This window comes from Meles meles, chromosome 7 (genome assembly GCF_922984935.1).
Source record: "Meles meles chromosome 7, mMelMel3.1 paternal haplotype, whole genome shotgun sequence".
NCBI classification, from domain to species: Eukaryota; Metazoa; Chordata; class Mammalia; order Carnivora; family Mustelidae; genus Meles; species Meles meles.
This window is the reverse complement of record NC_060072.1, coordinates 132,851,172-132,878,091: the sequence shown is the minus strand read 5'-3', so window position 1 is coordinate 132,878,091 and position 26,920 is coordinate 132,851,172. Positions and strand designations below refer to the sequence as shown.

The 26,920-nt window shown below is 43.4% G+C and overlaps 1 protein-coding gene across 1 annotated transcript in view; it reads left to right on the top strand.

Moving 5' to 3' along the window:
• C7H10orf67 (chromosome 7 C10orf67 homolog) overlaps positions 1 to 16,667 on the top strand; it is a 152,697-nt gene extending 136,030 nt beyond the window's left edge. Inside the window, exon 17 of the mRNA XM_046013431.1 lies at positions 16,576 to 16,667. Coding sequence (XP_045869387.1) covers positions 16,576 to 16,667 — 92 coding nt within the window. The remainder of the gene's footprint in view (positions 1 to 16,575) is intronic.
• The last annotated feature ends 10,253 nt before the right edge of the window (positions 16,668 to 26,920 follow it).

The window sequence follows — 26,920 nt, the reverse complement described above, 5'->3', positions numbered from 1 at the left end:
GTGATAAAATTTGGGATCTGAGCTGCCCATTGTGTGCGGGGCACTGACACGGATTTTATGTACTCAAGAAGACCTTTCTCACAGTCCAGTAATTAGGTGCTATTGACATTGTAATCTTTGGAAATGTTCTTAATGAGCCGCAAAGACAGAAACCTCATAGATAAAACCTCAAAGTAACACTGACCCTTTAAGTAGCTTGTCAGTAAGAGAAAGCTCAAACATAAGTATCTGAAGAGCAGGAGAAACCCAAATTTAAACCTAGATTACATTGTTTTGTTCATTCTCTGAGCTGTTGGGGGAAGAAACCTCGAACAGGTGATTTGTAAAGGCTTTTAAAAATAGTGGAACAATCGAAACATATCTGAAATAAGTCAAAAAACCTTTCTTTGCACCCTTCAAAGCTCTGGACTTGAAAAGTAATTTTTTTCTACATGTGTTTTCCACCAACTTGTAAACATAAGTATTGAGAGTGGACTTCAGTGGCCCCTGTTTCTAACACAAAAATAATTTTAAAAATCACATAAGAAATTGGAACTTAGATAAAAGGTAAAATGCAGAAGAAATATCAGGCATCATGTTAGCATCATTTTATATATCATTTCTAGATTTTTACTGTAATTAATGTAATTTAGTGATGTTTTCAAATTCATATTCAAATGTGTATTTTATAATATTACTACATATACTGCATATATACATAAATGAAAACATCATTTAGCATGTAATTGATCACTATTAAAAATATTAGAAGAGAGAATTAATCCATAAATATGAGTTAAGTACCAGGACTAAGTTGATTTACTAAACATGATATATTAAGGAGTCTGTAAATGTTGATAATATCACTGCTCCCAATTTCTCTACTATTTCCCTATTGTCACCAATTACCTATTATTCAAATGGTATATCTTTAAGTTACTATATGGCATCCTTGTCTTTGAGATTTGGGCTGATTCTCAACTATCTATCCTTGGGAAATTTTCTTGGTCTTTATACCTATATTCTAAAGATATTTTCTCCTCAAGCCATGAGATTTAGGATATTAGATGGTAATGAAAGCCTAGGGTATCAGCAGCGCGTCCCTTAAAACACCTTTCTAAATACCGTGAATTCTCAGTGACATAGAAAAGAGTCAAGATGACCAGTTGGGTTAGAGAATTATTCACAAAAATCAGAGGTTCTCTATCTAACTGAGGCTCTTTCCGTCAGTCAGAGAGGATGGAAAAATGTGAAAAAGGAAAATGAAAAGTAATCTATCCTTTGAACACACAGTATTAGTCTCTGAAACAAGTAAGCAGGCAAATTATTTTGAATTTGTAAGATTGTAAAAATGGAGCCAAAAAGAGGGTTAAGACATATACCTATTTTTACAAGTACTTTCTTAATTTAATATCAGGACTGTCCTGTATTAATTTGGTCTAGTGATACTTTTAAGTATTTGTGGGCAATGTTTCATTTAATAAATGCCACTAAACACATTCCTAATTGTGCCCCAGACTGGTACTGAGAGCTCTTCAAAGCATAAAGCAGGAGATAAGAATGGTTTCTAGTGCCCATTATTATTCACGTGTTGGACCACGGGAGGAGGCCAGCCGCCTCTCGGGAACCCCTGACCACTAATTTCATCCCACATCTTAGCTGCCCGGTTGCTGCCCTGTGAGTTAAGGGGTCTTATAAACCATATAAGCCGTTATGGTGATAACAAAATACTGAGAAAGGGTTTCATTAGTGCAGAGACGGTGGATATTAATTTTTAAATTTAGGAATGGTTCTGTTATAGAATCACGAAAGGTTACAACTTATCGTGTATAGATTCATGCAAATTTGTGGGCATGTCACGTGCACCCTTACTGAGCTACAAATGACATCTTTGAGTGAGAAAGGTACCACACGAATATTACTTTCAACTGGAGGAACCCCAAGTTTGGAAACTGAGGGAATAAATAACATTACAAAGGTAGGTATTTGCATCAGTGTATAGAAATATCAGGGAGGGGCGCTGTTGGTTGAGCATCTGTTGATCCCAGCGTCCCCGGGATCGAGCCCCATATTGGGGGGGGGGGGTCCCTGCTCAGCAGGGGGTCTGCTTCTCCCTCTCCCGCAGCCCCTCCCCCGGCTCGTGCCCTGTCAGTGCTGGCTGTCTCTCGCTCAAATGAATAAATAAAATCTTAAAAAGAAAGCAAAGAATTAGCAGTGGACTCCAGTCCTCAGCTAATTACGTTCCTGGTTAGGACGACTTCTTTCATGCAGTTTTCTCATCTTAAAAGAAACAAGCACATAGGAAAAAGTAGGTCATAGGGAGAAGAGTGATGTCTGCTATTAGTTTCCACACAATGTAAGCGAGAGGTGACCCAAAAAAGGATAAAATAATTTTATTATTTTTGTTTCCCCATCAGTAAGAATGAATTGAGGAAAACCTTCATTTCTTCATAGACATATCTAACGTAGAAACTATTTTAAGTTTTACTTTATAATATTTCAAATATTACAGGTATAGAAAACATAAAATTACATTACACCTGGCTCTGTTAGATTTTGCCATGCTTGATTCATAAAAGAAATAAAACAATGAAGATTAAGTTGACGCTCCCTGGTAACTATTGCCCTCCCTCCTTCCCTCCCTCCCCGGATATAACCACTGCCCTGATTTTGTAAATTTTATATTTCTGCATGCGCGCGCATGGCGCACGCACGCGCGCACACACATGTATAATGTCATTTGGCATGTTTTAAAGGATTATATAAATGATAGTAGAATGTATAGATTCTTTTTTCCTCATGAATGTTAGGTTTTCAAAATCTAATTATAGTACTTTGCTATATCTTGAGTTCATTTATTTTACCCGTTTTTAAAATTCCATTACATGCTATCCTACAATATATTCGTTCTCCTACAGATGGGAATTTAGAAGATTTTCAACTTGTTGCCATTGTAAACACCACTGCTATAAACATCCCTGTACATTTTCATAGTCATAAGGGGGAGTTTCCTAGAAACGGAATTGCTGAATTGAAGCATATATGCTTCTTTAACTTTACTAGATGCTGTCAAACTGGGCTACTAAGCAGTTATTTTAATTTAGATTCCCACAAATAGTTTATGGGTTTGCATTGTTTCATATTCTTTTTTTAAATTATTTATTTCTTTTCAGTGTAACAGAATTCATTGTTTATGCACCGCACCCAGTGCTCCATGCAATACGTGCCTTCCGTAATACCCACCACCTGGCTCCCCCAACCTCCCACCCCCCGCCCCTTCAAAACCCTCAGGTTGTTTTTCAGAGTCCATAGTCTCTCATGGTTCATCTCCCCTTCCAATTTCCCTCAACTCCCTTCTCCTCTCCATCTCCCACATTGTTTCATGTTCTTACTAACACTTGAGGTTCCCATACTTTTTAATTTTTGCTGATCTAATGGGTGTGAAGTTATCTCCCATTTTTTTAATTTGAAATTCCCTGATAACCATTGAGAATAATTTTTTTGTGTGTATTGACCATTTTGACTTCTTCTTCTGTGAATTGCTTGTTTTTAGTGGTTGACCATTTTTATATTATTTCGAGGTTTTTGCTTTTTTGATTGATTAGTAGGAGTCTATAAATTCAGAATATTAGCCCTTTGTCAGTTACGTGTTTCACAAATATCTTGTCACTGTCTGTAGCGTGTCTTTCAACTTTGTTTTTGATGTCTATTGTCGAACCAAAGTTTTTTAAGTTTTACTTAGTTTTATTTTTCAGTCTTTTAATTTATGAATTGTTCTTCATTATCTATTTTTGAAAAAATTTCTTACTCTCAATTTATAAAGCTAACCCTACATTGTCTTCTAAAATATTACAAATTTTTTCATGTGTCTGTTAGCCATTTGTATGTCTTCTTCAGAGAAGTGTCTGTTCATGTCTTCCGCCCATTTTTTGATTTGATTATTTGTTTTCTGTGGGGGTATTTACCCCGAAGATACAGATGTAGTAAAAAGAAGGGCCCTATGTACCCCAGTGTTGATAGCAGCAATGTCCATGATACCCAAACTATGAAAGGAACCAAAATGCCCTTTAAGAGACAAATGGATCAAGAAGATGTCCACATATACAATGAAATATTACTCAGCCAGGGTGCCTGGGAGGCTCAGTTGTTAAGCTTCTGTCTTTGGCTCAGGTCATGATCCCAGGCTCCTGGGATTGAGCCCCGCATCGGGGTCCCTGCTCGGTGAGAAGCCTGCTTCTCCCTCTTCCACTCCCCCTGCTGTATTTGCTGTGTTCCCTCTCTTGCTGTGTCTTTTTCTGTCAAATAAATAAAATCTTTTAAAAAAATATTACTTAGCCATCAGAAAGGATAAGTACCCAACATTTGTATCAACATGGGTGGAACTGGAGGAGATTATGTGAGTGAAATAAGTCAAACAGAGAAAGACAATTATCATATGGTTTCACTTATTTGTGGAACTTAAGGAATAGCATGGAGGACATTAAGAGAAGGAAGGAGAAAATGAAAGGGGGGAATCAGAGGGGGAGACGAACCATGAGGGACTATGGATTCCGGGAATCAAACTGAGGGTTTTAGAGGGGAGGGGTAGGGGGATGGATGAGCCTGGTGATGGGTAGTAAGAAGGGCACGTATTGCATTGAGCACTGAGTGTTATAAACAAACAACGAATCATGGAACACTACATCAAAAACTAATGATGTATGGTGGCTAACATAGCATAATAAAAAAAAGTATAAAAAATAAAATAAAAATATTACCAATTTGATTTTTATAATTGGGTGCTTCAAAGCAGCAGAATTTATTTTTGTAGATGGAATGATTTTGGAGCCCAGCTTTTTTGTTGCAACAGAATAGCAGATTACCCTATCACCACCATCTGCCTCCCTAACCTTGTGATTTGGAATGCTGCATCTAAATGTTTATCACTGTTGAGTATGGGATTCTGTATTTTCATCTTGTTTCCAACAAATTTGCTGAACTCTACTGATCCTAATAGCTTGTCTGAAAGTCTCATCACTTAGATAATCACATCATCTATAATTTCTAAAACTTCTGTCTTCTAATCTATATACCACTTATGTTTTCTTTTCTTATTGCACTGGCTAGGATTGTCACTACGATATTGAATAGAGCAGTCGGTGGTACTCTCCTCTTGTTTCTCGCTTCATAGGACGATTTCTGAAGTGTCACTATTACAATACCATTAACTATATTCTCTATGCTGTGCTTTTTATCTCTGTGACTTATTCTTTCTATAACTGGAAGCCTGGTTCTCTCACTTCCCTTTTCTCATTTTGTCCATTTCCCCACCTCCCTCCCCTCTGGCAACCATCAGTTTTGTTCTCTGTATTTATAAGTATGATTTGCTTTTTGCCTGTTTCTTCCTTAATCTGGTTTTCAGATTCCACATGTAAGTGAAATCATATTATTTCTCTTTCTCTGTCTGCCTTATTTCGCTTAGCAAAATGCCTTCTGGCTCCATCCATGTTGTCACAAATGGAAAGATCTCATTCTTTTTTATGACTGAGTGATATTCCAGCATATATATTTATCACATTTAAAAAAAGATTTTATTTATTTATCTGACAGAGAGACAGCGAGAGAGGAAGCACAAGCAGAGGCAGTGGGAGAGGGAGAAGCCGGCTTCCCAATGAGCAGGAGCCTGATACTAGGGCTCAGTCCCTGGACTCCAGGATCATAACCTGAGCCCAAGGCAGGCGTTTAATGACTGAGCCACCCAGGTGCCCCCGTATACCACATCTTTATCCATTCACCTATCAATAGACACTTGGGTTGCTTCCATATCTTGGGTATTATAAATAATGCTGCAATAAACAGGTGCATATATCTTTTTTAATTAGTCTTTTCATTTTCTTTAGTAAAAACCTGGTAGTGGATTTACTAGATCATATGGTAGTTCTATTTTTAATATTTTGAGGAACAAACAATTTCTGCCAACTGCACACAAGTTTCCTTTTTCTACACGTCCTCACCAATATTTATTTCTAGTCATTTTGATTTTAGCCATACTGACATGTGTGAGATGATATCTCACTGTGGTTTTGATTTGCATTGTCCTGAAGATTAGTGACGTTGAATGTATTTTCATGCGTCAGTTGGCCATCTGTATGTCTTCTTTGGAAAAAGTGTATTCAGTTTCTTTGCTTATTTTTAATCAGATTATTTTTTTAGCATTGGATTGTATAAATGCTTTATGTATTTTGGATATTAACCCCTAATTGGATATATCATTTGCAAATATCTTCTCCCATTCAGTAGGTTGCCTTTGTTTTCATTGTTAGTTTCCCTTGCTGTGCAAAAGATTTTATATTTGATGTAGTCCCAAAAGTTTGTTTTTGCTCTGGTTTCCCTTACATTAGGAAACATATCTAGAAAAATATTTCTGTGGTTGATGTCCAAAAAATTATAAGCTCTATTTCTTTTATTTTAGTGTGTGTATTTATGTATATGAGCATATTTTTGTGTATGTATGTTAAAAATTATTATTTCAATAATTTCTTTAGTGAAGCCCTATTGATGGTAAATTCTGTTTTCCTAAATTTTTGCCTCACTCTTGATGATAGCTGAGTGAGATATTAAATTCCAAGTTGACAATTATTTTTTCCTTCACATTTTGTTATTGATACCATTGCCTTTGAATCTCTACTCAGGGTTACGTGAAGTCTGTTTTCAATGTGTCAATCATTTGTGATCATTTTATGTTTCCTTCCTGGCAGCATCTATTTATTTATTTTTAAAGATTTTATTTATTTATTTGACAGTGAGAGAGAGAGAGAGCACAAGCAGGGGGAGCAGCAGTCAGAAAGAGGGGGAGAAGCAGGTTCCCCATGGTGCAGGGAGCCCGACACAGGGTTCCATCCGAGGACCCCGGGATCATGACCTGAGTTGAAGGCAGATGCTTAACCAACTGAGTCAATCAGGTGTCCTTATTTATTTACTTTTAAAGATTTATTTATTTATTTTGGAGAGAGAAAGAGAGAGTGGGGAAAGGGCAAAGGAGAGGGAGAGAAGCTGAAGCGAACTCTGCACTGACCGCAGAGCCTGACATGGGGCTCGATCTTACAACCCTGAGACCATGACCTGAGCTGATATCAAGAGTTGGATGCTTAACTGAATGTGCTACCCAGGTGTGCCTATTTATGGTAGCTTTTAAATTTTAGTCTTTATTCTTGATTGTCTGTAGTTTTACTACAGTATACTCAATGGTGTATTTATTTATTTATTTTCCCCTCTTATTTATTTATTATTTATTTTTAAAGATTTTATTTATTAGAGACAGTCAGAGGGAGAGAGTGGAGGAAGCAGGCTCCCTGCTGAGCAGAGCCCAATGTGGGGCTCGATCCCAGAACCCTGGGATCATGACCTGATGAGCCGAAGGCAGAGGCTTTAACCCACTGAGCCACCCAGGTGCCCTTCTTTTTTTTTTTTAATTAACATATAATGTATTATTTGTTTCAGGGGTACAGGTCTGTGATTCATCACAGTCTTATATAATACCCAGTGCTCACCACAACATATAGGCTTCCCATCACCCTGTTACCCCATCCCCCCACCTCTCTCCCCTCCAGCAGCCCTCAGTTTGTTTCCCATGGTTAAGGGTCTCTTATGGTTTGTCTCCCTCTCTGGTTTCCTCTTGTTTCATTTTCCCCTCTTCCTCTGTGATCCTCTCCCTTGTTTCTTAAATTCCACATATCAGTGAGATTGTATGATAATTGTCTTTCTCTGATTGACTTACTTCACTTAGCATAATACCCTCTAGTTCCATCCATGTCGTTGCAAATGGCTTACCGGTATTCAGAGTACAATCCAGACCTGATGGTTTGTATCTTTCTTTACGTCTAGACATTTCTCAGCTACTATCTTTTCAAATATTGTTGATACAACCTTCTCTACATTATTTTCTTTGAAAGCACCTATCTCTTCTTTATGGATCTAATCTAAGCTAACTAACTTTCTAACTTTTACATTTATTTCTCTATTGTGCATATGAATGGATTCCTTAATACTACCCTTATAATTTGCTAATTTTGTCTTCAAGTTTGTGCCCAGTTTGTCCCATGTTTTAGTGTCTCATTTTCCTGACTTTTTAATTGATTCTTTTCCAGAGCCACTAGTTCTTATTTTATTCTGGCCTGTTTCGTGTCACAATTTGTTTTTTTATGCATACTATCAATTATTTCTTTGGTACACACGCATATTTCAATGTTTTGGTCAGACTATTTTTATCAACTAAAATTTACCTGGAGTGAATTCATGTTCTCATAGCTTCTCTTGCTGTTGTCTTTACAAGCACTCTACTCCTTTGTGTGTTTTGGAACTTTGGTTTTCAGGCTCATTTTCTTTCTTCCTTTCTTTCTCTCCCTCCCTCCCTCTCTCTCTCTCAAATAAATAAATAAAAATAAAAAGAAGTAAACCCTATCCCCTATTTCATCTATCCTCCCCCACCTTCCCTCTGGTAACCATGAGTTTGTTCTGTATATTTAAAAGTCTGTTTCTTGGTTTTTCTTTTCTTTTCTTTTTTTTACCCCCTTTGCTCCTTTGTTTTCTTTCTTAAATATGGCGGGCATCTGGCTGGCTCAGAATATAGAGCCCATGACTCTTGATGAGTTTGGGCCCCACATTGGGTGGAGAGCTTACATTTAAAAACAGGTAAGAAAAAAAAAAAAACACTCCACATATGAGTGAGATCATATGCTATTTGACTTATTTCACTTAACATTTTATTCTCTAGCTCCAACCATGTTGTTGCAGATGGCAAGATTTCATTCTTTTGATGACTCAGTAATATTCCATTATACACATTATACACTTTATCCGTTCATCAGTGACACTTGGGCTGCTTCGACTGTTTGCCTATTGTAAATAACGCTTCAATAAACGTCGGGGTGCCTGTATCCTTTTGAATTTGTGCTTTTATTTCTGGGATAAACACGCAGTAGTGCAGTTACTGGGTCGTACGGTAGTTCTATTTTTTAACTTTTGAGGAAACTCTATACTGTTTTCCACAGTGCCTGCACCGTCTACATTTCCACCAAGAGAGTAGGAGAGAGAGTTCCCCTTTCTCCACATCCTGGCCACTGTCTGTTGTTTCTTGTGTTGTTAATTTTAGCCATTTTGACAGGTGTGAGGTGATATGTCATTGTAGTTTTGAGTTGCATTTCCCTGATAATCAGTTAAGTTCAGCATCTTTTCATGTGTTTGTTGGCCATCTGTATGTCTTTGGAGAAATGTCTGTTCATGTCTTCTGCCCATTTTTTAATTTTTTTTTTTTTGGATGTTGAGTTCTATTAGGTCTTTATGTATTTTGGCTATTAACCCTTTATTAGATATGTCATTTGCAAATATCTTCCCCCATTCCTGAAGTCGCCTTTTAGTTTTCTTGATTGTTTCCTGTGCTGGGAAGAGAATTTTTATTTTGCTGTAGCCCCAATAGTTTATTTTTGCTTATGTTTCCTTTGTTTGCCTCAGGGGGCATATCTAGAAAGATGTTGCTATGGCCAATGTCACAGAAATTATTGCCTGTGCTCTTTTCTAGGATTTTTATGGTTTCAGGTCTTACATTTAGGCCTTTAATCCTATGTAAGCTTTTTCTTGTGTATGGTGAAAGTGGCCCTGTTTCATTCTTTTGCATGTGGCTGTCCAGTTTTCCCAACACCATTTGTTGAAGAGTCTTTTTCCCCTGAATAACCTTTCCTGCTTTGTTGAAGATTAATTGATCATATAGTTGTGGATTTATTTCTGGGTTTCCTGTTCTGTTCCATTGATTTCTGTGTCTATTTTTATGACAGCATGATACAGTTTTAATTACTACCATTATGTTATATAACTTAAAAATCTGAAATTATGATACCTCCAGTTTTCTTTTTCTTTTTCAAGATTACTTTGGTCATTTGAGGTCTTTTGTGGTTCCCTGTTAATTTTAGAATTGTTTGGGGATATCTGGGTGGATCAGTCATTAAGCATCTGCCTTCGGCTCAGGTCACAATCCCAGGGTCCTGGGATTGAGTCCCACATAGGGTTCCTTGCTCGGAGGGGAGTCTGCTTCTCCCTCTGCCTGCCACTCCTTCTGCTTGTGCTTGCTCATTCTCTCTGACAACTAAATAAATAAAAGCTTTAAAAAAGTTTAGAATTGTGTATTCTAGTTCTATGAAAAATCCTATTGGCATTTTGGTAGGAACTGCGTTAAATCCCACTTTACGTTACTTTGTCATGGTAGCCGCAGGAACCTAACACAGAAGGGCAACTTATAACTTCCATGATGCCCACAATAAATAGACGGACAGTTAGTATCCCAAATGAGTTCAGTGGCCTTATGTTTCCACTTTACTTTACGTGTTCTCCTATTAATTTTGACCATCAAGGGGACATTTCCCCTTGATTGATTAAAAAGTTACTTCTTCCAAGCTTCAAAGTACATCCTAGTATTAAGGAATCAAATGTGAAAAGACCTGTGTATAAATTGTGTATCAATTCGCCTGACACTTTCCTGGCCATCAGGAAGTGATCAAGGAATGTGTATAGAAGTTTATTTTTTATTTTTTTTAAAGATTTTATTTGTTTATTTCACAGACAGAGATCACAAGTAGGCAGAGAGGCAGGCAGAGAGAGGAGGAAACAGGCATCCGCAGGGCTCGATCCCAGGACCCTGGGATCATGACCTGAGCCGAAGGCAGAGGCTTAACCCACTGAGCCACCCAGGCACACCAGGAATGTGTAATAGAAGTTAATCTGAAATTGACACCACTCAGACTTCTACTGTTAAGAACTTCAGTTATTAACTCACAGAATCTCAATTTGTCCTCAGACTAAAGGATCCCATCAAGTCCCGGTGCCCTCTTCCTGTAAACCTGTCCATACCTCCTTTTCTTACTGTTGCCTCTTCAAGCAAGCGCCTTCTGGTCCTCTGCCTCAACCATTATCTTCCAGAGAACAATGAGAACCTGCTCTCTCCCCTTCTCTGTCCTTTTCTCTCCTTCTCCAGGTCACTCCCCTTGTCTTCTGGCTTCATATATCACTGACACAGCTCTTAACCAGCTCCTCAGAATCATTCAAATGTGAAAATGGTTTCCACTTCTCTCACTTGACTGCACCCCCACGCACACACAGACAGCGTGTTGTTACTAATGAGCCTCTCATAAGTCTTAAGATGCTCTCCTTTTGATCTCCAAGTCACCAACCTGTTCTCATTCTCCTCCTACTTCCCAGAGCATCCTTCTCAGCCTCTCCTGGTTACCCAGTTCTGCCCATGCTCTGAGTATTACGTGTTGGAGTCACTAAAGATTTTATTTTTGGTTCACTTTTGCCCACTTTGTTTTCCCCTGCTTAAGCCTTCAGTAGTAGATATAGGGTTTTCAAGATTAAATCAGGTTTTTCAGTTTAGCCTATAAGACCTTTTATAATAGCTGCATCTCCCCTACTTGGGCTCTGTAATCTAGTCATAACAAACGACTTGCTGTTCCCTACTATTTCATGCTATTCCATGCCTCTGTGCCTTTATATATGCCTTCACCTAGGTGGCAGGTCTTTTGCCTGGTCTTGCTGCACTCATCCTCCATGGCTAATTGGCCATCGATGGTCTCATGCTGGCTCTCTGTGGGGCAAGAGGGTAACCAGATCTTACATTTGTCATCACTGAACAAGCAAACCCAGTCTTGTGATCATGGCGGACTCGGGTTCTCCAGAACAGCAAAAGAGAGCAAGTTCCAACGCACGGGGCTATTTAAGTCTCTGTTGGCACCGTAGTTGCTCCTGTCCCACTAGTCAAAGCAAATGGGATGACAAAGACCAGAGTCAATGTCGGGGAACTGGAAAGACCATGGCAAAGGCCATGGACACAGAGGGAGCCATACTGCTTACCTTTCCAGTTTTCACCTTCTCCTTGATGCTCCATTCATGAATCCACTGCACAGATGTTATGAACACCCACCATAAGCAAAGCCCTGGGCTAGGCACTCAGAATGCCCAGAGTCTCCTTAGTGTTTGGAATTGGTACTCTAAGAATGACATTTAAAGACCAGGACATACAATAAAAGAAATACCAGGAGTTAAGGCTGCTAGGCTAGGTAGGTAGGCGGGGCCCGACAACACCTCTCTGCGCTCCTTAGCATATCACAGAAATTGCTACCTCGTTACTCAGAATTTTCTATTTATAGCTTCCCCCCAGCAAAAGGTGGAGTAAGGCTTGGAGGACGTTGATCGAAAGACACAAACTCCAGTTATGAGATAAAAAACCGCTGGGGATGTAATGAACAGAATGACCGCGGTTAACACCACTGTGCCCTATATTTGAAAGCTGTTAAGAGAGTAGATCTTCAACGTTCTCATCACAAGGAGAAGAACTTTGGGAAAAAAAATCTCTACGAGGTGATGGATGTTAGCTAAATTTACTGCGGTACTCATTTTACGATATATCTAAGTCAAGTCCCCATGCCATCCACCATAAACTTTCATGGTGTCATCTGCCAATTACAGCCCAAAAATTCTGGGGGGGAAAGGATAACCCAAAACCAAAATACAGACCCAAGATGTAAAATCTTTTTCGTGTATAGATTTAAAAACTATCATTGAAGATTTACTAAATTTCCTTGGTAACCTATAAACTTAAGCAGGAAATTGTGTAAAAACAGCATTTCCACAAAAGACCCAAACTCCGGAGGTGGGAGAGAAAAACAGTTAGAATTTTCATCCTTAGGCTCCCAGCTGTGTCACCCGTTCATTGGAATAAATAGCTGTTTAGAACCTCAGATTCCTACGTGTGCAAATTACATAGATTGAAAGTCCAAATGAAAACCACTTTAAAAATAACTACCTAAAGCTACCCTATTACAAGTACTTATTTTTCTCTAGGATTAGGACAGATTGCGTGGGCAGCCTAGTCTTTCATAAAGAGGGGGGTGGGGAACAGAGTTGGGTCTTCATTTTCTCACAAAAGGCACAATGGCGAGCGCATCTGTGAACATTGCATAATTTGTTATGTTCTACAAAGAGGTGGGTTTTTGTTATACACATACCAAAGCTATTTGGTACTGTTGCACCAATGATCTCTATTCAGGTCCAGAAAAGAAATTGGCCTCCGAAGAGTGAAAGGAGAGTAAATTTTTCTTTAAAAATTAGATACAGATTATCACTTCCAAATGCAGGAGGGAATTTTACAAGGGACGGTGCACTGATTAGCTTTCCAATGGACATCCAGTCCTTTATGAAACACATACTAGCGGTGGTCAACTGTGACCAATGTGGTTGATTACTCTCCAAAAGAGCTGAACTGAGATTACCCATCTAATCTAATTGAGAAATGTTGGGTGAACTTGAACTGTTTCATGGACATGAATGACCAGAGAATTTATTTGATAAGACATTAAAAGCTGAATATGGTAACTATCTCTTTGATGGTTTGATACAGTCATTCCTTTAGCTCATTTGCATGTCTTTCATATTTTTTTGTGAGTTCTCTTCTGGTGATTACACGAGCGACCTAAATGAAAAAGAGGAAGAAACGTTTCTGTGCAACATCATTATGAAAGAATTAGAAAGCTTACCTGGCGTCTTTATTTGGTTTTATTTTGGCTTTAAAAAGTGACTCCAGTTTTAAGAACAGTGAATTAAATTGTGGAAAACTTAATAAATCCACGGGTATCTCATGTGATATCCCTAAATGTTTCTTAAATATCGTCTCCTGATTGTATTCATTAAGACAAAAAAAAGATGTCAGGAAGCTGGCCTGTTATTTACCAACCTCCTTTGCATTTTGTTGTAAACTGGGGCAGGGGGGCGACTGTTGGGGACATCTCAGTGAAACATTTATGGTAACTTTATCGACGTATGGCACACAGATGGCATCAGATAATAAAATACTTTCTCTTCATATCCCTGCTAAATTTAAGATAAATTCTGCTGTGTTCTCAGTGACTTACGGTATAAGTTGGACATGCGCATTTTTTTTTACTGTATTTAAATAGTACATTTTAAAAACTCCTCATAGCAACTCCAAGATAGAAACTCCGAGTATAAATTACAAAATCGCACTTCACGTTCCTAGTGACTCTTTACATGGAATTTTTCATTGAAACTTTGTCATTAAAATAAGAAGGCCTTTTGGCTGTGCCCATACAAGCATAAGAAATTGTATATGTTTGTGATACTGAATGACTCTTGCCTATACGCTGCACTGCAAAGCTACATGAATGAGGCATTTACCAAATCAGGCCCACCACATTAAACAGAAAAACAATCTTTATTCATGGTAACTTATCAGTTTCAATTAATCAACCTTAACAATGGAAATTCTGATGTGTTCAAGCAACTTGAAAGCAATAGGTCATCTCCAGGGCAGCCATGTTGTGTCTTTGTGCCCAAGGTTTCAAACAAAGCAACATCTCCAATAAATATACATACATATACATGCATACATGTGCATATATATACATACCAATGGGTGTCTACAGCTATGCTGTGTTATGCCGGTAAGCATGCGTGTGTATTGCCTATGATTTTTATCATAGTAAATGTCATTGTTTTCCTTCAAAGTATGACTTTTTTGAGCTCTGCAAGTTTAAACAAAAGGAAAGAAATTTCCATTGGATGACCATCCTTTCAGTTTCTGTGCTGCTATGTGAATAGCATTGTGCAAACCATTCCAATGGTTTTGAAAAGGGGTAACCATTGGTTTGATTTGGTTACACGGTTTAGTAAAGAGCTCCCTCCCACTGCCTTAGGGTCTGTGAAAGGTCTGTGACCTGTTTAGAACTGCCAAGTGAAATGTCATGTCGCCCCTCCCAAATGGGAGTATCTGCATTCATTTGATCAGTATAAAAAATGATTGGGGATGGCGAGATCAGTGCTTTTGAATTGCAATTTATAGCAGTTTACAAAAATGCACATTGTTGGAAAAGAAAACATGGAAGTGTTTCTTTCTAAATTGCATTACCTGTGAAATGTCATTAGTCTTTTAAGGATATTTACATCCCTTTTTTTGATTATATAGGAGACTTATTCCAACTGAAGAAAATCACAATTTTACTCCATTATGATTTTTAGACGTGTCTTTTGGTTTTGGTGGCAGCATTTAAAGAAAACAGCATTTCTGAGCTCTTAGGATAAATGTCACTCGTTGTCAGTTCCATTTATTAATCCTCCCGAGATAGTCTTTGCATTAGCGGAAGGTTCCTGATTACCTTTCCCAGGTTATAGAGGAGATCCGTTTGTTGGCAAATGTCTTGTCTGCTGATTTCCAAGAGTGAGTCCGAAACTCTGGGCGTACTCACTCTACCAGGTGTCCATTACTCCTGCAATGGTATCCTAGCTAGATGTCTTTGCCAGATGAATACTTTCTGAATTATGGCACCCCGAGATTCATCTACATGTATGCTCCGTTTCAGCAAAGGAAATGTTATTTCTTGTCATTAAATGTGAAAAAAGAGTATACGAACTTTAACCAAAAGGTTAAGGTAGGCTGTTCAAGTTCACAGAGGCTTACAGCAGCCACTTGAGTCTCTGGGGTGCAGAAAACACCTTCTATACATCCCTAGGAATCTTGAAAGTTCCATCTCTTTGCCTTAGGCGAGTGGGTGGAATTGGAGGTTATTTTGAAGAATTCTACTTTTCCTCCAAAAAGTTACCTTGGGAAAAGGCCCCAGAATTTCCGCGGCTGATAGTTGACTCAAAAAAAGAAAGGCCCTGTTTCAGAAAAGACTTGACCCAGATAGACTCCCTAGCACTCCACTTTGAACCTCCCAACCATTGAAAGGCGAGGTTGTCACGTTTTTATCTTTGTTCATGTTAAGCCCTGGAATGACAGCCCGTCTCTCTGTCCCCCTCTCCCACTGCCCCAGCTCTAAGTGTCCACATTGACACCTACCGGTGACCACAGGCTGCAATTCTTTGTTGCCTTGTCCACGCTCCCGGCTTTCACTGGGATTAGCTCGGGGTCCTTTGTTCCCCTTCAAAGCGGGAACATCACATCCCATGTTGTGGCTTTCCTGTCTCAGACCCCCAACGCTTTCCTCACAATTTACACACCAGGTAAATGTCCCTCCCTACAGAGCAGAGAGCCAGCCCAAGTGGGGGAGGAACCTCCCCTCTCCCCAACTTCAGAACCCCTCCCTGACAATAGGGTTTCCTTTCCTTCTCAGACAGAGTTTCTATTTCATAGGGAGGAAAGACTGAACATGCAAATAGAAGTTTAAATCTTAGATCCTTGGGCTCAAGCACACAATAAACCCTGCCTTTTAAAATTCTCTTATAACTGCTCCCAATTCTAGGAAAGGGACCCTCAGCAGAAGGTCATTTACTGGCCTTGGTCACAGGTTCCTAAGACCATTTCCACAGTCTAGGGCAGCAGGACAACCGTCTCAGGGGGAAACTTGGCTGACACAAGCTGTTTTGAAGGCCAAGGAGCACCTGACCGCCTGACCTCCCCTTCCCCCACCCCCCACTCCCTCCTTCAGATCGCTGAAGGGGCCCCCAGCTGGGGCCAGAGCTGGGAGGACCCACTATGCGCGATGCAAAGAGTGGAAAGTGGTTTGTGTACAGCAAGTAAAACAAAATTCACATCAGTTCATTTTGCCACATTTTTAGGAAGGTTGTCAGCAACGCCGGAGGAAGAGCCTTTGGAGAAGCCCTCGATACCCCAGAACACCCCGGTGAACTATATGGACGCTGCTGAGTAAGGGGGCCGGCCCTGGGCTACAACAAGCGGGACCACAGAGCGGGCTCTCTCCCTCCCATCAGAAGGCCTGCTTCCTGGACAAGTGAAACATCGCCATTCCGTCTCCCCCCAGGATGCAGACTCACTCAACCGACGTGCGCCCACTGGGAGCACCTTTCCAAGCTCCTCAAGCTCCTTGCCCATGCTGGGTGAGCCAGCATGACACACACGGACTCCGAGGGGCTGCAAATCCCCGGGGGCGCTTTCCTGGGCTCAGCAGCGTACCCCAAAGCCTTAGGGTGGGGAGGGACAGACTTCAATTAAAAAGTGTGGGGCACTAAACTTCCACTCCCTCTCTTCTCCATCCAGTGTGTCTCTGTAACACAAAGGCAAACTGATTTGCTGCCTCCTTGCCCACCAACTCACCCCCATGAAGGGATGCCTTAACGCCTGCTCCAAGGGGATTTTAAACTTCCTCTAGCGCGTCCCCTCTTATTTTAGGTCGGTCCTGGGCTCTTAGCCTTCTCTTAAAAGCTGCAAAAAATTCTCTGGTAAGTGGGAAACCCCTTGGAGTTCTGCTTCCCCGTGAGTATCGGGGCCAAGATTCACGCACGTACTGTTCTTTCCAGAATGTCAGGTACCATCGGCTGAAAGGCCAGTTTGCTTTCTCATGTGCGTCCTGTCCAGCCGGGTCCTTTCGGTTCCCCTAACTACAAGTTAGGCCCTGCCTGCAGCCCCGGTTTCAGAAACGCAGACTCTGGATGACACATTTCTAAAGCGATTTAGTAAGTCTCAAGAAATACATTTACGGTAGCTGTCCCATAAAGCTGACCTGCTCCGGTGCGAAACAACGCTGGAGAGGCGATTTATTTTGTGCGTAAAATGCACCAGCTTTAACTGGAGAGAGACGCGTTAGGTTCAGCGCAAGTACATGGGGTGGCGTGGCGCTGGAGAGCATTATTCGAGCTTCGTCTACTGTGCACTATACGCCACCGTTTCCAAAGGAGTGTTGCCCTAGAAACTTGTTTTAAATCTGCTGCTATATATCAACACCTCGTTTTAGCAGTCCTTGGCTGAATTACAGTTACACAGTTTGGCGCTTCTTTCAAATTTCCTCCCATCAGTTTGGCTAAAGAAAGGAATTTTTCTCCTTTAGAAATGAATTGGCTTAATTAGTAAGTAGATTAATGGCAATTGCTGGTGAGTTGGTTTCCAGCAGAGTTTCACCAGAGAGGGTTAATCGGAGTCAGGTCTGGAATCTTTCCCAGAACTGGCTGCCAGCCATTTCCACCAACCAATCAACCCTACAAGAAACGGGGGGAAATGAAATAGAATTTATATTCCCTGTACTATTAGCCTGGACAGAAATTCCTTGGAAGCAGCCTCCTCCTTGGGTGCATCACAGACGGTTTCATTTCAAAAATTTAACAGGAAACTTGAAGGGTTTCACCTTCCAGATATATCCTAGTACCAAAGCGGAATTTCAAATGGCACGGGGAGTGTACTCCCCAGAGAAAGTGGAGGGCGCATTGGAAACCCTGAGGCTCTTAGTCAGTTTCAGGTTTACATAAATTGCTAAAACCTCCCAAGTTCAATACTAATCTGTTATCCACCAGAAGCCTTTAAAAAGTTCAGTTGTATGTTTTGCAGTCTTTTCACTTATTTTTTTCATAGCGATAAAAATGCATTCATAGTTTAACTTGCAGCTGCATTAGTCTTGCAAAAAAAAAAAAAATCCCTGCTGAGAAATGCATATAATAGGAAAAACAGATCGGCTGGACAGCAGTGTAATTAATGCCAGAAAGGGCTGAGGCCGGTTTCATAGTTTGTCTTTTGAGGATATCAAGACGAGACCTGGTGAAAAATGACGCATGCTTTAGCATTTCAGAAAGCTGGCAACTGGCAACGCTTTTCCTTTTTTCTTTGACTTTCTGCCTCGGAACAAAGAGGTCGGCAGAACTAGCTAGGTTGTAATGAGTTCTATGTCCCTAGCACATTAAGTGCATCATGGAAACATATTGTATCGAAATAGTTTGGAGGAGAATACCGGGGATGAAAGAGAATGGGTGCTTTGATCAGCTCCCTGGGGTCCTGAGTGCGCACAGACTGACTTGCAAGGAGTTATTCAGCTCCAGCTAGACACACTTACAACACCATTCAAAGAAATTTGCATATCTGTAATTTATCACATTGGTCCAGAACATTTTTGCAAGGTAAATAAAAGTTGGCTGAATAAAAAAAAAAATCAATCATCGCAGATATAGAAGAAACTGTGAAGCCAGTGTTTCCATTAAAAACATAAATAAATATGTCCATAAAACATGACGATTTAGTGGCCGACTTTATTTTAAAGCGTCCTTAGAGCAACAGGTTGTGTGCTGACAAAGACCAGAGTGGCCACAGGGTTTTTGCGCTTCTACTTTAGGGAAGGGTATTTGCAGCTTCCCACTAGAATAAAGGCAGAAAGCTGAATGAGATGCGTGTGGCTCTAACCAGCCCGCGGCATGCAGAGAAAAATTAGTATACACTTGGAGGAGATGTGAAAGATGGCTTAATCTCTTTGGTGTCTGCAAGAGCTAAGGTTAAATCTTATTTCTTCTTCTCTTGATTTCATTGCCAAGCCCTGGTTGCTGAATTCAGAAGCTCAAGAGGATGAAACGTCCCCACCCCGGTCACTAGGAAAACTTGCTTTCGAATGCCCCATGAGAACAAGTGAAAATTTAACAGGCAGGCATTGTTCTGAGTTTTTAAACAACCCAGTTAAACAGCAAACAAGAATCTTCAACTTGACCTTGGAAAAGGCTGGTGTGCCTGTAGATCATCTATCAGACAACTCTGGATGACAATGATATATTTCTAAGTATTGTCAGATGAAAAGATTGATAAATTTGCCGCTTGCAAAGAGAGAACTTTGGAAACAGGCAACAGGCAGCTCAGAGGGCTGCCTCCACCGCCTTCCTCCTCTGTCCTTGCCACCCCATCCCCACCCCTCTACCCTGGGCCTTGGGGCCAGCTCAGTAGAAGAGGGCCAGTAAATCAGCACTGTAATATTTCTTAAGGGGCACGGAAAAGCTGTGAACAGTACCACTCATATTAAACGCAATATTTCTTTGCTTTCGTGGGGAACAAAAGTCATAGCAAGACGTCTTTATGGCTAATTCAGTCAAAGGCACATCTTGGTTCCCCCCGCAGAAAGGTCAGTGTCGTTGTGTTTGGTCCACCGAGGGGGTGTTTTCACACTGAAAACTGAGCCAGCTGTCCCTGTCATACCCTCGCCATTGGGGAGCGCGCACTAGCCATGGTTATTAGGCACATTCTACACCTGCAAAATATACCGATTTCCAAGACTTTTCAAGACACCCCCCCACCCCCGTTCTCATGCCCCCTCCTCTTTCGTCTACTAAACTTTGACAACACAATTCAAGTCCTGGATGAAAGCGTTGCAAGCAAGGGGAAAGCTGGGGAGGGGGCAGCTCAGCCAGCCTCTCCGGGTGACTATTGAGCAGCCATCGAAGAAATGAGGCGTCAAGTATGTTTTCAAAAGTATGGAAAAACCTCCAAATAAGTGCTTAAAGACATTGCACGTTGGCTATTGCCAGAATGCTGATTTTTAAACCCGAATACTTAATTTTATGCACCAGAACTTGGTGTGGGGTTAGAGCCAGGCGGCCCTCATTTAGAAATGGCTCTTAAAATTTTCATTTGTGTTTAGCATGTCGGGACATAAAATTTTTCTGAGTTGCCCCGATGGAAGTCCACATGTCTTTCTGAAAATCCAAATGCCAACAAACTGCTGTCATCCATTTCCCAAGGCTTGCCCAACTGGATTTCATAAGAAAACTCCTTCCAGAAACATCTCCCAGCTAGCCTTATCACCAGAATCCAGTTTCAAAGGCTTTCACTCTGAAGCTGGTTACCTAGCTGTTTGAGGGACGATCCGCGGTCCAAACAAGAAAGGAGCCAAAGGGGCTTCTGTGCGATGGCTGCAAAGATGTCGTAAAACTAGAAATGATTTTGAAAAAAATCACTTCCAGGGTGAGACTGCTCCCAGTGCCAGTTCGGCTGAGGCAGTGGTGCAAAAGTAACCAGCTTTCGCTAGGAGCACTTGAACGTGGGGGTGGGAGACTGAAGATTTCTATCTGGCTGCAAGGTTTGGGGGTGGGGGGTTGGTGAGGAGAAGAGGGGATTTAATTAGCCGGCGGTGAGCCCCTAATCCCGATCTTTGTCTAGTCCTTCCTCCCAAATTACCAAGAACTACGTAAGAAGTCCCCAGGGTGGGCCGAAGGCAGGCGTGCCCAGGACGCCTTGGGTTCCGGGGACATTGGCCGAGGTGAAACACACTGCATGCCACCGGACGTGTGGACGGTCTGCCTCTCACTAGCAGGGAACCTGAGCTCTCTCCTGGCGCCTGGGGGCCTCCCCACCGCCGGCCACCACCAAGCAGAACGCCGGCGCCTTTCCAAAGCAAAGTCGGCGCAACAGGTTATTTGGAACAGGTGCCGAAGCCCCATGGAGGGGGTTGGCGTGAAGCTGCGGAGATCGGCCAAGGGCCAAGACCCCCCCGCGAGAGGCAGGTTTAGGTCCCCAGGGGCCCCAAAGTAGGGGCGGGCTAGAAACCCGCGTCCCCGCCACTGTAGCTACGAGCGCTGGCGCCTCCGCCCAGACGCGAAACCGGCTCGCCAACGCCTGCGCCCCGGGCCATGGGGCCCTCTGCAGGCGGCCGCCCGAGGGCTTCCAGCCCAGCCAGGGGGCGTAGTTACCCCGGGCCTCCCCAAAGAAGCCTTGTGTCCTATCTCCTGCCCTCCTTCAGGCCGTTCGCCCCCCTCCCTGCTCGCCGCTTCCTGGAACCCCTCTTGGAGACTTCCATGCGCAAAGATAGCAGAACTGCGGAGAGCCCGGCGCCGGGGAGCCACTTCCAGCCTCGAGGGAAGACGGACGGCACCCGAGCCCCGACTGCCCAGGGAGCAGGGGCTAGACGGGCCTCCGGGGACACTCGTCCGACTCCACCCCGGCTCTCCGGAACCCTGGGAACTCCGAGCAGCGGGCGGGGCGCATGCGCGCCTCCGGCCCCGGTCCCTCCCCAGCCCGCTGAGTTTGGGGAAAGTTTGGCGAGGTTTGCCTGGCCAGCGGCGGGCGTCCCAAAGGCCGGGCTGCCCTGGGGAGGCGGCCAGGAGCCCCCCGGAGTTCCGGGAGCCGGCTCGGCGGGGGCCCGAGGGCTGAAAGGCGGCAGAAGGTGGGGAGAAGGAGGCCTTTTGTGTGTGGCACAGGAGAGTCACTTGCGCACAAACGGCCAGCGCGCTCCGCCGCCGCCTCAGCCTCCTCGGCTGCACCTCCGCCTCCGGGGCGCTTCATTACAGCCGAGCCCTTCCCCCGCCTCCCCCCGGCCCCTGCCTTTGTTCGGCTTGAAAGTAATGCTGTGAATTAAAAGAAATGACAATATTTTCTATCTGCTTGAAAGTCCAAGAGAAGAGCCCTTGAGCTTGGCAAAAATCAGGCAAATCATTCATCATGCCACCCCGCACCTGTGGTCTTGGCATTGAAAACCCTCCAGACCTATTCCTATTAAACTTAATTATTCCCCCAAAGCACACAATGGTTGAAATGGAGCAGGTTGGAGTCTGTTTATTGGTGGTAAATGTTTTTCTGAAGATCTTCTGAATCTCATTGTTAGCTCGTTGTTTGAGGCTGCCCTCTTTCTTTCAGACTAGAGTAGCCTTGGACTTTTCAATTTTCAATCGTAACATCTGCTTAATCGTACGGATCAAAATATGGAGACACAAAACATATGTAATGGTTGATTTGTTAAATCCTGGTAATGAGTTATTAACAAGGGAAAACAATAGGCCAGGATGGTGAGAGCCTTATGGTAACAGAGTCACTTTATGTAAGGCCTGACGTTTCCCTTCTTGATAAATGGAACTAAGGTCTGAGCGCCAGGTGATAGCAAGAAAATCAATGTCTTTAGGGGCCAGCACAGAGACTTTTTTCTATGTGAAAAATTAGGAGACATAAAATTTAATTGGCTGATCAGGAGGGGGGGAAACAGTGGTCTTAAGTTTAATTGCCAGTAGGCTTAGCAAGGGAGACAAAACAAGATTTGGGCCTGTTTGTTTGCTGCACCCCAGCCTCAAGTCCAAGTGTATCGTTGAAAATGTGTTTTATTATAACACATGCCATGCTTTACAGTTCCCATATTGTGTAAAGACAATAGTTAATGGTACATTAAAGACAGGCAAACCATGCCAACACGTCTTGGAGACATTGTAAGGGCCTCTCTCTTTGCTTGTTTTAGGCAGCTGCAGCCCAGGACCCAGAAGCACAAAAAGAACAAGTTTGAAATACCAGGTGCATCCTAGAAAACCACGACAGGGATTGATATGTTATAGCCCAGGACATGAACCTAGCAATAAAGATATCATTTCGATTGTCTGCGGCTTCCACGGCCTGTAAAGCCGGGAGGCCCTGAGCAGCCTGCTTGCTGGCAGCCCCGTCTCACTCCCTGGGTTTCCCCATCTCCCTGGGCCAAATCTGAACACCTGTTGGCCAGACCTCACATCCCGTCGTGGGAATCGCTTCCTACCAGTGGTTCCAGATCTCAAAAACGCAATTGGTTGTGGAATTATTTAGGACCATTCCCACAGGCTGCAGGAGGCTTTGGAATGGCAGCGGGAGGGAGGGCGAGGGCTCTTCCCAGAGAGGTTCGCCAGAGTGCTCAACTGGTGTTTGTTCTACCTCGCAGCTGGTACTCGGTGCCACCGCAAAGGCCCATTAATGGAAATGGGATGAGTTTATGGATTTAAGAGGCTTCACACCCTCTCTGTGGAGGGGCGTTAATCCCGGTTACTGGCAGATGAGCAGTCCTGGGAATCACCCACAGCCGATTTCACAGGAGTTCCCACCAGGCTCTTTGTGCGCTCTGCTCCCGCCCCGGGGTGGGAGACTTGTTGTCTTTCCCACCTACTTCTTCTGTCTTACAGGACCTCCAGGTTCCAGAATTTGACTTTTTATGAGGGCTTTTCATTAAGCTACAGTGTCTCCTCCACAAGGAAGGAAGAAGCTCCACAAGGGGGCTCCATCCCCGAGGCCACCCGGCTCAGGATGGGGAAGTGGCTCCCCTCTCCTCTGCTGGTCTCCCTCGACCTCCCCTCAGAAGCCACCCTGCCCCACCTCATGTCAGAACTAAGAATTTTCTGATGAGAAACAGAAGGGGAGAAGTATGATGCCTCAGGCTTCCAGCCTCTGAAGAGAGAAAGCCATCTTTTCATGATGTGTAATATCTTTTAAGGCAATGAGGAGAACTCCGACCCTAATGCCCACTGGAAATGTAGGGGAGAAAGAGGGATGAGCAGAAGGGACTTTTACTGAGGACAGGCCCCTGGCAATCTGAGGCCACCGAGGCCAAGTGGCCATGCAATCTAGGACGGAGACCAGCAGGATGGACTGGCATTGAATATGTATATTTGGTGAGAGGGGGCAAGGGGTTGGGGGAAGGGAGGGCACCTCACCCAAATTCTCTTCTCAGATGACTTCAACCAACCCTTTCCGGTACTCCCTTCTCCCAAGGCAGTCCCTAGCACCGAGTCTAGACCACTGGGCAAAGACTTAGCCAGCTAGCCAGTAGAGATCAAAAAACGTACCGGGTTCTGGGTTTGCAGCCTCTTTATTATGCTAAATGGACCACGGCAGTCAGTGAGGACTTGAAGCTCTTTCCTCTGGTGGTCCCAGAATGGGATTGAATGGGATTCAACTTGGGGCTGGTGTGTGTTCAGAAGATCAAGGCCCAGCAAAGTGTCTGCATAGCCATCCAGGAGTCTGATTCATTCAATTATTTTCATACAGAACTTTTCCTTTTCCTTTTCTTTTCTTTCTTTCTTTCAAGTTGGAAGAAACGTGTGGACTTAGGCCGGCTGGATACTGTCACTCAGACTGCCCCCACACTGATCTTTCCGGTGCCAGGCTGTATTTCCTGGCCAGAGCTGCCCCAGGCCAGAGGCTCTCCAGCCTGGCCAGGCCACAAGGAGAACCGCTCAGGCACCAAGCGCTGCTCGGGCCTCTCTGACGCCAAAGGAGACTCTGAAATGATACGTTTGTTCTGCTTTTACGGCTGCAGTTTTTGTTTTTGTTTTTTTTTTTTTAAGAATTGCTACACTAGAATGAATGGATTATGAGTAAATAAAAAGAAGCTGTCAGTCTCTTTGAAGGTTGTGTTTAAAGGGACTTGCCAAGTCAGGACAGAAGAGTGACAAGATAGAGACCCTGGTGTTTTACACGCTCAGCCCGGCTCTTCCGCTTCATCTGCACCACACTAAAGGATGTGTTGAGTCATTGAATCACACACACACAAAAAAAGTGGCACGCAAAATAAAAGGTGCCACATCACAATGATTGTAGTGTGTTAACTGCAGAGTGCCACATTACCCAACCCAGTTGAAACGCGGGTCTACGCAGGCGAAGAATACGGCACACTACTTACATAAGTTATAATTACGTTGAAGTCTGCCTAACATTTGACTTTCTAATGAGTGTAATGAGATTACATGCCTGATAGAAGCATTTGTGCCAAAGCAACTTTCATGTTTAATGGGGCTCTATTACAGGACAAAATCGAATTATTTTCTCTCCCTCCCAAATTCTGTCTCCAGTGTGAAATCTCCATCTTTCAGGGGGGAGGGCCGGGAGAAGCTGCGAAGGCTGAAAGGGGTGAGAGTGTCCATGGCCAAGGGCCGCCTGGGAGCTTCTCAACCCAGAATCTCCGCCGTGTCTGGCCAGGCCGCGCTTCGGGGTCGGGCTCGCGGCCTCGCTTTAATTGCACTTGGACGAGGTCCATGGCACCCGTGGCGCGCGAGGAACCCCTCGGTGGGTCTGAAACTAGGTTAAAGCAATTAGCATGCTGCCGACATATTGTCCTGCGGCAGGGCCGTGGGTACCGGGGGAGATTCGCGACTGTACCTTGGCTAACCAAACCGCTGCCGCCGGGCGGCGGAGCAACCCGTTGCCTTGGCCCGGCCTGCGCGGCGCGGGGGCCGTGACTCGGCTAGAAGGGGCGCGCCGGCAGTGCGCACGGGGCCCCGGGGCCCCAGCCGGGCAGCCTCGTAGGACACCAGCGGCAGCCCGAGTTTCCAGGGCTTTCCGGGGGCGCGCCCCGGGCCGCGCCCTCGCGCCTCTCCCCTTCGCTAGGGGGCGGCCCTGCTCCCTCCTCGCGAGACTCGCCTTCTTCCCAGGCTGCTTGCCAGGGAAGACGAGATTCTGTTGTAGACAAAACGAAGTCAATTTTTAAAAATAACTCCGTTGCACAAGTGGCGAAACAGCGGCCGGGCTCCTTGCCTTACCGAGAGGACCCTGGATTTTGTTGGGAGGCATCCGAGGGGTCTCCCGGCCTCAGCACAGTCCTCTACCCCATCTCCTTTGAGAGGGCTACTCTGAGACCCGCATACCTGATGCTGTAACTCGCAGAAGGGATGGGCCATAAGGCAAGCTCAAGAGCAGCCCTTTCTCTCCAACCCGTCCGTGGAAGCACGATGACCCCCACCCCCTTCCCGGCCAGCCCGGAAACTCTTCCCACTGCAACCAACTCACCTCAAACACTATGCTTAGAGAGGGTAGGGGTGACCTTGGATAAGTCAAATATTCGTCTCTGAGCCCTAGCTTTCCCTCTGAAAAATGGGAATAATAAATACACCATGACTTATTTGCCTCTATAGGGTGTTTGGAGGACAGGATAAAAATACAGGCCAACGTTACTATTTAGGGCAGGGAATGGAGGTGAAGGGCCCTCTTCGAGACATGGGGCCTAACCCCCTAACCCACCCATTTTCACTTGATCTTAGCCAAAAGGCAGAGAAGTCATACCCACCTACTTTCAGATAAATCGAACTAAAATGTGGTTTCTTACTAGATAGCTACATTTTGCACGTCTGGTTCAGTTATCTTTTACAGACTAACTTAATTCTTCTATTTAAAAAAAAAAAGTTACCCCCATCATGTATTGAGCAAAAAGCTTTTAGAAAAAGGTGTAAATAGCATTTATTAACATCGCTTAGAAATAAACCATATCTGGCAATAAATTAGCATGACGTTTTCTGGCCAGAGTTCTTCCAACAACGCAGAGTTCTGCCAAAGGTGCGGGGTGGGGGGAATCATAGGCTATTGCATACTTTTAATAGAAAATCAGGATAAATTATATAAATTATATACTTAAAAAGAGATCGTCTATTTCATTAACTCGACAGGATAATAAATAGATAAATAACAAACAGTTGATTGCCATTAGAAAAA